At 33.3% G+C, this 12,790-nt stretch overlaps 1 protein-coding gene across 1 annotated transcript; it reads left to right on the plus strand.

Moving 5' to 3' along the window:
• The first annotated feature begins 280 nt into the window (after positions 1-280).
• Positions 281-1,018, plus strand: LOC148770825 (uncharacterized). The gene is made up of 2 exons (XM_088818286.1): positions 281-747; positions 837-1,018. The coding sequence occupies exons 1-2, from the start codon at positions 284-286 to the stop codon at positions 877-879; spliced, it is 507 nt and encodes a 168-aa protein (XP_088674412.1). The 5' UTR covers positions 281-283; the 3' UTR covers positions 880-1,018.
• The last annotated feature ends 11,772 nt before the right edge of the window (positions 1,019-12,790 follow it).

The raw sequence follows: 12,790 nt of genomic DNA on the forward strand, positions 1-12,790 counted from the left end.
ATTCCAGAGTTTTCGGTGGATTCCGAATGTTATCGTGTTCTATAGGATTAATTCGTAGAAATTAATTCTTTACCGTGCTTCCGTTCTGCGTCATAATAATTATAATGTATCCAGGTCCCGACTCGGTGTTATAAAGTGCTAAATTATTAATTTGATAATTTAATATTTCGTTAAATTAATAGAATTTCGTTAGTCGAAAATATATTAATTTATAGAGGTTTTACTACTTTACGTGAATTTCCTAACACACATTGCAATAAAATCGTAATTTTAGGAGAACCATATGATGTCACTTATGGGATCAGCAGGCAATTTCTCCGTGTTCCACTCTCCGGTGATGATGCCTCAGTTACCGGCCGGAATGCAGATTCCTACCCTTCCTCAATTCCCACCAACTCTTGGAATTGAATACGGAACCGGAACCGGAATGGGGATGGGAATGGATATTCCGATGTACCATTCGGGATTACATGGTCCATATGCAATGGAACCAGGCGCTCTTTCAGGATCATCATCTTCATCGGGTCAATTAATCCCGGAATCAGCTCATTCTTCGATTCAAACTTATCCGGGCGGGAATTACGTAATGCCACCATGGCCTGGAATCACCTTTCCTACTTCTGTATCCCAAGGTACAACTAGTCCTGCACAAGGTACCACCCGGCCAGCTGAAGTTCAACCAACTCAACTCATTCTAAACCATGCTGCTAGAGAAAACCGGTCCAGCAACTCTGGATCGAGCGAACGGTTCGTCTCTTGTTCCGTTTGGGCTCTTGAAATTATTTTCCAATATTTTTTTTGGTCTTAATATTTAGAGCTTGTTGAATATAATGCAGGGATACTAGCAGTTCAATTGCAAAATTCCAAGGGTACCCCTAACATCGGCACGTTTTACTATGAGTTACGTCGGTGAAAAATGGATGATGCAAAAATGGTACCCCTAGCCCTTTAAGCTCACTGGTTTTAGGACAAGTTTGTAAGATATATTTATATGTTTTTTGTTCCTCATCTTCCTTTTTAATCCCTTCAATTTTGAGATGTAACATTATATTTCAACTTTATCATTGTACTTATACACTGGCGGTACTCTTAAGGGGTGGGGGTGGGCTGTTGACCCCCAAGAATTTTTTTTTTTTTTCCTAGGAATTTGGCATTATATTTTCTGAATATTACATTTGAATTCCAATTTTTTTTTTTTTTAAAATATGTGTTTTAAGTTTTAACCATTTATTTTTATTTTTCTCCATAATCTTATATAAATATATCATATTTAATATAAAATATAAAATAATTTAAAACTTGTATTATTTTAAATAAAATTTATGAATATTACTTATTTTCGAATTTTTTTATCAATGCCTTTATAAAAATAGTACGAGATCGTTCCATGAATCCCCGAAATATTAAGTGCAATACATTATTAGAATAATTTAGATTAATTTAGAAATTTTTGTGATGATATAATTATAATATATATGATATTTTAATTAAAAATTAGTAATATAAACTTATTTTTTGCAATGTTTTGGGAATCTAAATTATTTTTTTCGAAGCGCTGCCCCGAACCCCAAAAATTTAGTTAGCCCCCCTTACATTATGATCCTAGTTCCGCCCCTGGACTTATATATGGACTAAGAATAAAATGATTGTGCTCAAATTCCTTTTAATGCTCACACATAAATGATTATTAATGTGTTACATGTCCTTTTATTTAGGGCAAATTATGGCCACCCCTAAGTGTTGGGAATCGGACACGTGTACGCAGCGGAAAACAAAAATTTTATTCGATTTACACAATTTAAAACACATAAACACATGCCCGATAATTGAAATCAATTAGTTGCGTACCTTTGCGCTTCTAGCGAAATTAAAAACAACATCATGCTTAATTACTTAACCGAAATTAAATCAACTAGCATGCTCGCGTTTAAATCAAATAACATGCTCGCAACAAATAAAAAGATTTCATGTAATCACATAAAATCATACAAGAACGAACATACATATTCAATTTAAACGTAAACGAATCTATCGACAAATGATTCGAAGGATTACCTCTTAAAGCGTGAGGTAAGCGCACCAAGCAAATCGAGATTGCTACGGAAACCAATCCGTACAATCCGAAGGGGGCAGCAGCGGTGGAACAGCAGCAGCGGCAATACGAGCCACGGCGGCGCGTGTGACTCACGCGTGGCCTTCGGGTGGCGTGTGGGGATGCGTGCGGCTTCGGCTCGTGTGCTACTCCTCGATTCTTCGATCTTCGATCTTCATCCTCTCGGATTTCACCTCATATACTTCGATCTACTAAACACGTAATAGTTAGAAAAACGGGAGAAAAGAAAGAAGTAAAGGAATACCGAAAGGGTCGGCCAACGGATGGCTGATTCCGGTGAGTTGGCGGCGGCGACGGCGGTGGTGGCCGCGAGAGAAGATGGCCGAGTGAGAGAGGGAGCGGCTAGGGTTTTTTGGTTCGTGTGTTGTTTTTTTTTTTTTTGTGCAAGACCCATAAATCAAGTATTTATAGTGTCTTGCATAAAACCCTAACGGGCTTAAGTTGGACTGGGCCCAACAGCTTAAGTTCGTTAGTTCTTTTACTTGCTCGTCTCTCTCTTAATTCGATGATCGGAAAATTGCAACAATTATATTTTCGGAATCATTATAATGTCCTCGTCACCACGAGTGCCAACTCTCGATTTCCAACTTTCCAAAAAGTGGAAACCCTAATTCAGTGCACTTTCTAAATTTGGAAACTTCCCGATTTAGAAAGTTCACTAATACGTTTGCCTATTCTTTTCCTTTTCTTATTCTCATTCATAATTCCAAATTACGAATGTTGGACCCAATTATATTGACTTCCAATCATGCAAAGATAAATCATTTTATCTCTGACCGTTTATTCAAGATCTCATGTGCACGAGCAGTGTGACCCTCGATGGTTCAGGTGTAAGCTAGCCGTGGGCCCACAACCCTTTGTGGTCAAAACTCGTCTCTTAGAGTTACGATTAAGATGAAGCTCGTTTCACCTTAATCACCCAACGAATCAAGATTGGCGTCTAGCAATACGCGTCATGATTCCCTAGATACAAATGAAGTGCCTGCAAGAACCTTAAGATATAGTTAACGTACAATACAATCCCTTCGATTCATATGTCTCGATTGAACTAGAGGCATTGGTTCGTCGAGACCTCTTTATTTGTTTAATGACGGTGCAACCGTTCTTAGTGTTGTAATCGTTACGTACATGACTCAGATAATCAAATTCTCTAATCATCACTTTGTCAACTCTGGCCAGAGACTTAGAATGATTACAAACTTTCAGAACACACAGGACATCCAAGACTATTCTAGCGATCGAATCCCAGACTACAATGCACAGACCTCCCACTAGATTTCGGACTGCACGAACACTGGCCCTTGGGATGGTCCTCGATGGAACTCAGGGACAGGTCACGATACAGCTGGTCCGCGATCCTCTACTGAAGTCACGGTGATGTCTAGGTCATAAGGACTAATGGTGTACAACTATACCATAGATATCTCTACTCGATTATTGGGAACCACTTAGAGATTTCTAGGGTGAGGGAGTTCAGTGAACTCGTCAACTTACGAACACCCACTTATGAATGCCGATATCACAATACCGGTTACTGATGAGATGCAGTACACATACACTAAGTGCTAGTCTCTTAATGGGAAAGGCCGATATCATCATTGGTGGCGTAACCCTTCGACTAGGAAGACGTTTAACAGTTATAATACTTAAGTAAATATCTCACGATCCTAACGATCAATTACTAGTACTTGTAATAACTGTAAGGACTATATCTATGCTTGTGACAAAGGGACAAGGATATAGAATGCCAAGGTGTTTTATCATTAATACAAATAAAGGTTCGTTTATTACCATAATAAATACGAAAGACCACAGCCACATGTTGGCTTGTTGGTCACCTACTCTAACACTAAGGTATGGCCAAATTACGAAAATATCCTCGTGTTTGGATAATTATAGCTCCCCTTGAGGTATGGCCAAATTACGAAGAAAAAAAACCCTCTTGTTTGGATAATTAAAGCCTGTCACCCCCCTTTTAAATATTTTTACATAAAATTTATGTAATTCGATTATTTACCGAACCAAATCGTATATTCAGTTCGGTAAACGGTATGAAATGTTGGCGTACCGAAACTTTGGTCCGGTTCTACCGATTTAACATCCCTAAATTTACCTTTGGAGGGGTTATAGTTGAAGGGATGTTGTAATTACTCAAACAAGAGTGTTTTTTTGTCATTTAACCATAAAGAGGAATGACCGTAAATCAAACGGAGATTGGATGGGAATGTAGAGGTGGGTTTATGTACACGTGTAGATGATCCGATCAAATAGGATCAACACAGAGTTATAACAAAACCTGCAAAATTGAAGCACGTGAACTAATAAGTCGGGATTGATCCAACAAAAGCCTCTCCGGTGCTCAAGTTAGAAGCTTGGGTTATATTTATGATTAGGTCAGTTTTCAAATCCTAATTATAGTGTAACTCTACTTAGGTGGTGTTTGCAAATGCTTTTAGAAATAGTTTATGAGCTTTTCTCTGCACATGATCAGTCTTTAGGTGTTTGTAAAACAAGTTTTTGCTTTTGCTTCTCTTAAAATAAGCTGCTTTAAGCTATAATTTTAAAAGCACCCATGTATCTGTTTTTTTCTAATTTAGTTTATTTTCCAACTAATTAGCAAACACCCCCAACTTTTAGAAAGAAATACTTAATTCCAACTTAACTCGCACCAAAAGGCGAAATCCCTCGCCCCCAGGGCCCCCATCCCTTGGCCCGACAAGGATTGATGGAGGAATGTAAATCATGGTATCTCAACGGCACGTTAAGGTAGCGGACCCGGACCTGGTGCCCACAAGAAACCAACCCTCATTGAAGTTGAAATTCCCACACTGCGGCTGACAGGATTCGATCCTAGGACATTGCACCAACTTACCACCTGCGGAACCAGTTGAGCTACACCCATGCGGACTAATTCCAACTTAACTCACAATCACTAACTTCTGCTTTTAAATAAGCTTTTGCGGACACCATCTTAAAACTTAATTAATATAATGGGCTCAAATTTGTAATTTAATGCGTTTGGGTCATAAGAATATTCCTTTACGTTATGGGCTATTAACCATCGGCCCAATATGTAAACACCATTAGTGGGCCCACTTAGGCTATATTAAAAACCAATTCGGAAAGAAATAAAAATAATAATAATTCAAAAAAAAAAAAAAAAAAAAAAAAAAAACCGACTAAAGTATTGTAAGACACGTCATTGAGCAAATGACCATTCAGTTTCATGTGGATTAAAAATGGACAGCGTTTCATAAAATCATATTAAAATGAAGAACCAGGAGAAAACAAAGACAACCTGCGAAGCCTGTACGTATAATCACAAGATATTTATTTTCAAGTTCCTATACTATATATATACAGAAGAATTTTTTTAATTTCATATATTTAATTAATTTATAATAAAAGAAAATAGGAAATAACACGTGGCGGCTTAATGATGAAATAGAGATAATTAATATTAAAGTTGAATAAATATCGGTAAAACAGGAAAAAGAAAATACATTTATCGTAGTATGAAATTCCAAAGTGCTTAATAATTCGAAAGTAAAATATTTCATAGTAAATTTTAGGGTAAATAACGACCACCCCTTGAGGTAATCTCAAATTACGAGAAAAAAACCCTCATGTTTGGATAATTATAATCACCCCTCTCTCAACTATGAATTTTCTTACACGTTCACTATTGCGGTGTCAAATTTGGTGGAATCTTTTAGATTATCTGTATTATCTAGTTAGTACCCGTTTTACCTCATTCAAGCGCCACATTTTGAAACAAGACGATCATAAGATGTGTCTCTTGCCTTGTAAATATCATATTCTGATGCATCAAAAACTGTATTATTGAGCAAAACATTTCAGAGAATTTAGAAGATTCCACTAAATTTATCACCGAAAGAATGAACGTGTAAGAAGATTCATAGTTGAGGCGGATGGTTGTAATTACCCAAACAATAAGGTTTTTTTTCTTCGTAATATGACCTTAACACTGAGTGACCGTAATTTACCTAAATTTGAACGTTGAAACTGACCAATACATTTTTTTCACCTGGCAGGAGAAAAAAAATATTGACTCGAGTTTAGAAAGTAAATAAAATGTTTTTCTATATATAATATTGAATATTGTGTCCAATTATTGTAGAAAATAAGTGTCACAAGGCCACCTCCTCAGTAAAAAGATATGGACCAATTAGATGGGCTTGCTTCTATGCAAAGTATTTTACAATGTATTTAGTCATCATAAGTTAACTCAAATTAGCTCAATACATTAATCAAATAAGTTATTACATTGTTTCATCTTCTCTATCAAATGACAAATGTTTGTTCCTCCTGCCATGCATTAAGAAATATTCTCTCAGTTTCTAAATATCGGTTGTTTTTCACCTTTGCACAAATCTAGAAAACTCAATAAATACGTCTTGATTTTTTTTTTTTTTTGAGTAAAAATACATCTTGATTTTACGAGAAAAAAAAATGCATAAAAAGACTAAAACAACCTTCAATCATTTAATGATTATAAGAGAGAGTTAATGCTTATAGATGAATTAATAAGGTTAAAACAGGAAAACATACATTAAATGCAGTATTAGAAATATAAAATGATAGATAATCTGAAATAAAAAATTGGAAATGTACAGACGAACCTTTCCTTTTTGTGTGTGTGTTCTGCTAAGTGTAGGACCAAAATTATAATTTCCAACAAAAGTTAAGCAGAAAGCAGAATGAGAAGGCCCTGCAGTAGAGGGGAGACAATAGAAAATTATAATTCAATTTTTACTCTAATTATTATATTTATTTTATTAGTAAAAAAAAAAAAAAAAAAAAAAAAAAAAAAAAAAAAACATTCCCAAGCAAACTACCCTTAAAAACACACCATTCAAGGGATTATCTACTTCCAAAAAATGCATTATATGAGAATTTTTGCTAATAAATTAAACACCAATCTTTAAAAAAAAAATCTAAATTTAATTATTTTTTTAAGAATTCGAAATAAAAGAAGACAAAGGACAAATAAATCCAAGACAAAAGGGCAGAGGAGACATAGGCTCATTCATTCCCAACAACATCAACAAGCAACTTACTCAGTACTCTTACACATTAAAATTTTCCAGGCTAAATTTGTTGCCTCCGTAAGTCTCCCGAACTAACATATTTTTCTATAAAAACGTCGTTCGTACTAAGTTTCTCTAACACCGAATTTTCAGACTCAATCAAGCATTACTTACTGTCCACACCAAAGTACGAAAAGAAAAAAAAAATCAGATTAGAAGAAGAATGAGTGATCAAAACCCTCCGTCGTACGGGATGTTTTTCCCATCACAAAATCAAGAAAGCGACGGAAAATGGCAAACCGGTAATTACGACATGCCGCTGGTTACAATCCGCGACGATCCGCTGAGTGTGTGGGGTCCACCGCCACCTAATTTCTCGGCCATTTCGTTACAAGAAGCTTATAACCAGACAGCAGCTCTTTACTCCCACATACTAAACGATCTTTCGTCTGCTATAGTGGAAGCTCCAGCTTCGTCCCTTCCGTTTCAACAACAATCGAGTAATCCAGGTCACGAGAATCGGATAACGGGATCCAGGGTTCACGAGGCAGCGCCAGCTCGTTATTCCAACAACTATATGCTAAGTAGTGTTGATCTTTCGACAACTAATACTTCTCCTCTGCTGCTCCAAGAAACGAATGAATTGATTCCCTTTCCGGGGGAGAATATTCTTTTGCATGGTTGTTCGACTGATAATCGACAATCATCCAGTGCTGGTACGAAAAGGAAACAAACTGCTTCCGATTACCTGGATATGCAGAAAGAAGAAAGTGAAGTGAGTCGGAATTAAGAGTACTTTTTTTATGTTCCGTTTCGAGAAGTCTTTTTTCATTGTACCTACGTACGTAATTTTTGCGTATTTTAATCGCAGGAAGATGGAGCTAAAGAGGAAAGCAAACAGCTTAAAAGAACACATGACTATGCTCAAGTACATAACCTGAACAACAGGGTGAGTTCTTTAACCAGCTTTACAGTAATAACATATACTACAGTAAAACCTCGATAAATTAATTAATAACCTCGTTTAAATAATAGTTTATCTCGGTCCCGACTCGGTGGAAATACGTTAAATTACTAACTCAATAATTTAATACTTCGCTAAATTAATAGAATTTCCCTAGTCCCGACTGTATGAATTTATAGAGGTTCAACCGTACATTACAATTTTTAAATTTTTTTTTTTATGGTATATATTTGATAAACTCTGTTTTTTTATTTATAGCACCTAATTTTAGATTACTTGCTTCTAATTTTATAACTAATTTTATCAAGTGTGTGTACGACAAGTTACGGAGACGGAAGTTTAAGGAAAAGCTGAAGGTTCTCCAAGAACTAGTTCCCAAGTGTAATAAGGTTATTATTTTTTAATTTTTTAATTTTTTTTATTTCCTATTTTTTTTTTTTTTTTTTTTAATTTTTTTATTTCCCTATTAATTTTATAGAATTATACTAAGTTCAGATGATCTACTCCTACATAATACATTTCTCATAATTAGTATTATTTTCTTATTTCTAGAGAGACAAAGAGGCAACCCTAGATGATGCTATAGAGTACATAAAGATCTTACAAAATCAAGTTCAGGTATTATATATATATATATATATATATATATATATATATATATATATTCACATACTATAAATATTTTACTTCATTTAATTAAATTTTCCATGTGAATATTAATTCTCGAGATTATATTCTTGATCAGGAGAAGCAGACGACGGGGTCGGCAAGTTTCCCCGTGCCTGTTTTCCCGTGGATGATGCAACCACCACAACCGGGAATGCAGGTTCCCACTCTTCCTCAATTCCTACGCATTTTTCCGGGAATGGGAATGGGAATGGCGTATCCCATGGGATTATCTAATCCATGGGCATCAGGATTACCAAATCCAGGTAACGCGATGGAACCATGGATCGGATCCCAATTTGCAACGCAAGGGGAGACTACTAGCCCGACAGAAAGCGGTCATAACAAACCGAGCTAGCTAGCTAATTAAATCCGTGTGACAAAGACATGTTTGTGCATAATCTATGCTAGTTGGATTATTTAATCTCCTCGTATTCGAAGACGAAAGAAATTAAACTTAGGATCAAATCTGTTGTGCGCAAGTAGTTTATTGTTCGAAATGTTGCAATTTGATTACAAGTTCCAACAACTTTTTTACATAGATTTTCCAATCCCTTATCGTTTTTGCTCGAGGGCTACTTATAATCATATCCCCCAAATCAAAATTATCTGCTTCTGCCCTTGCTTATCGTAAGGGATTGTTTAGCTAAACTTATAAGCTATTAAAAATATCTTTATAAAATGTTTGATAAATGTTTAAGTGCGTATACACTCTTCAAAAGATCTTTTTAACCAAAAAAACATATAACCCCAATGTTTTTTATTTAAAATCTTATATATATATATATATATATATATATATATACTAAAAATAACTTATAAGCTCATTATCCAAATATTTATAAAACTAATTTAAAAAATAAGACGAGCGTAACAGCTTATAAGCTCTTAAAACAACTTATCAAACAACTTATAAGATGTTTAATATATACTTAACCAAATTAAACAAACACCCACCTCTATTAATTCCATTTTTAGCCTCCCAGAGGCTTTCATTAGAGAGTTTGTCATTAATTACAAGAACGAAAATTCATATTTTCGAGCATTACACACAAAAAAAAAGGTTATGAGAAGAAAAAAAAAATCGAAATCGAGCTCGAAAATCTAGATCCATATAAATGAATTAAACACATAAACACATAAAAATAAATAAATTAAAAACACAATCTTGATATTCGTAAATACAAACATTTATTTGTTCATTTCATCACATGTCTCTATTACTATCCACACAAACAAATTATGCATCAGAATCTCAATTCTATTCCGATTTACACATTGAAATCCAAAAATCAAATTAGGCACAAATTTCAAATCAGGGAAATAGTACTATTTAACACCACCACCTCTACATCATATTATTTATCATTTATCTTTTTTTTTTTTTTTCAAATTTCAATTTTTTTAACAGATCCATATCCTATGTTCGAAGTTCACAACTTATGTATATATAATGTATAATATTGGCCAAAAATCTGAAGCATAAAAAAAAATGGGGTTCGATAAAACAATTAATAATCAGTTAGTACGAAGAAAGAAGTGGTTAATTAATTACCTTCAGCCATTACATACATCTCTGCCTCTACAAACATGAAAACACACCGAAGAACATAATTTAATTTAATTTAATTTAGGGAATTTGATTTATGGCTTTATATGAAACTTTTAATTGGTGGCTATTCAAAAAAATAAAGAAAAATAAATAAATATATATAATTTGGGTTTAGAGTAAATGATGGGAATTGAATATGTGCCAAGAGGCAGACACGTATACATATATGCATAAAAAGAAGCATCTAAAAATGAAGGTGCATGAATATAAGTGTACTTGCTAATACTTGGCCCCAATACACTATGTGACAATTTGTAGGCTACTACTTCAATTAATTATTTTTCACTTATTATTTTTTTTTTTTCATTTCATTCCATAGGTTGGTAAAATACATCGTGTGATTTAAAACTATAAATTTACGTAAATAACTATCCACTAGACACATTGCACACATACATAAATGTGTACTATTATGTATAAATCAATCGTGTAAAACTATATGATATATTTTACTGGGGTGTATGTTCTAAAGTACTGTTTTTAAGCGGTGCTCGAAATTCTTTTTTTTTTTTTTTTTTTTTTTTTTTTTTTTTTTTTTTTGTTTTGGTGAAAAAAAACTCAGTACGTGTATTTTTTAAGGGTATAAAAATCATGATTTGTATTATATTTTATCAATGTCCTATTTTTTTTTTTTTTTCTCATTCTATCTATTTTCTCAAAAAAATAGTGTCTTTAAATTTTCTTATAAATTCTTTCTACTTTGGAGGAAAAAAACTTAAACTGAAATGCATTATAGTTTAAAAGTTAAGGGAGTGCAAAATAATACAATTTTATCAATTTAATTTTTGAAAAGAAAACGGATGGAGGTACTTAGTATAGTATGGAGTTTAATGTGTTTTGATATATATATATATATATATATATATATATATATATATATATATATATATATATATATATATATATATATATATATATATTTCGGTAATAACGAAACCCGTAGCCAGTGGCGAGTTCAGGAATGTCATACTGGGTAGACTTAAATTTTCGGGGGTACGGAGGCAGCGCCCCCGAAAAAAATTAGGACTTTTATGACAAAATAAAAAAAAATGGGAAAAAAAGAAAGAAAAAAGGGTTTTTTTTTTTTTTTGCATAATTTTGAATTCTTGGTGGACTAATTAATAATAATCGGGGCTTTTCTTTGCATTAAATTGAATGTAGGGTGGGGCTAATTAATAAATATTGGGAGGGCTGAATAGATATATAAGTATAATATGTGAAACATTTTGTAATTTAAGGGTGGGCTTGAGTCCACCCTCCCAAATGAGTGGATTCGCCCCTGCCCGCAATTAATCATTAAATTGTGCACTGGGAAATCCTAAACTCTTGTATAATAGCTTGTAAACCATATGAGAGACGTAAACTACATTAGACTAACCATATGTGACAAGTTCGACCTAACGACCGTTAGCTTAAGTGAATTCGAACTTAGGTCAATTGACAGAAATTCACTTTCTCCCACCGCAGTAACCCTTGTGAAAACAGCTTTTATTTATATATTTTTTAATATCACAATCAAATTAGGACAATCTGATGGAGGGGCTGCATTTATATACAAATTACTACATGCAAACAAATGCACGTGGGACAAAACACACGAGGAATGTCTGATTTTGCAAGTTCCAATTTCCTTCGCCCCGCATTAAATAACTATTTTAATCTATAGTCTATCTACGCTTAGAGTCTGTTCGGCTAAGTTCATAAGATGATAAAAGAAGACCATAAGATGTTTTAGAACTTATAAGTTATCAAACTCACACATACTTTGAAAAGGCTTATAAGCTCCTTTTAACACCTTATAAGCTTAACGAAATACCCTCTAATTTGAAGATATTTTAGAGCTTATACGATATTAAAAGGAGCTTATAATATGTCAAACTCACACACACATTTAAATAAAAGCGATTAATATACATCACTACTACTCTTTTAAACTAAAGTAAACATAATAAATACACGCCATTCATTGGTTCATAATTAACTGTTTGTTTTTAGTTTTGCACAAGTATTAAAAATCTCAATAAATATATTTTAATTTTAGAAAAAAATACATTATAAAAACTAAAATAACCTTGATCATTTAATGATGTGATAATAGACAATTACGATTTATGGCTAAATTAACAAGGTTAAAGAAAATAAATAACATAAACTATTTTAAAGTATTGAAAATCTAAAGTGAGACAATATGAAACAAAATATTAAAAAAAAAAAAAAGAGTTATTATGGAACAGACATAATAATTAATTCTAAATATTATTATTCGCATCAAACTTATTTTTTCAACAAGTTTAACTTTCAATTTGTAGTATTAATATTACTATTATACTATATAAATATATATATCTACACCCTAATTTGATGTACAGTCTAAATAAAAATCA

This window comes from Erythranthe guttata, chromosome 5 (genome assembly GCF_056151865.1).
Source record: "Erythranthe guttata isolate IM_541 chromosome 5, IM_541, whole genome shotgun sequence".
Taxonomy (NCBI): Eukaryota; Viridiplantae; Streptophyta; class Magnoliopsida; order Lamiales; family Phrymaceae; genus Erythranthe; species Erythranthe guttata.

Excerpts from the sequence above, each read along its gene's own strand:
- LOC148770825 (XM_088818286.1), top strand. The coding sequence starts at position 284 with ATGATGTCACTTATGGGATCAGCAGGCAATTTCTCCGTGTTCCACTCT. Across the intron at positions 748-836 it reads AACTCTGGATCGAGCGAACG|GGATACTAGCAGTTCAATTG; the intron begins GTTCGTCTCTTG and ends AATATAATGCAG.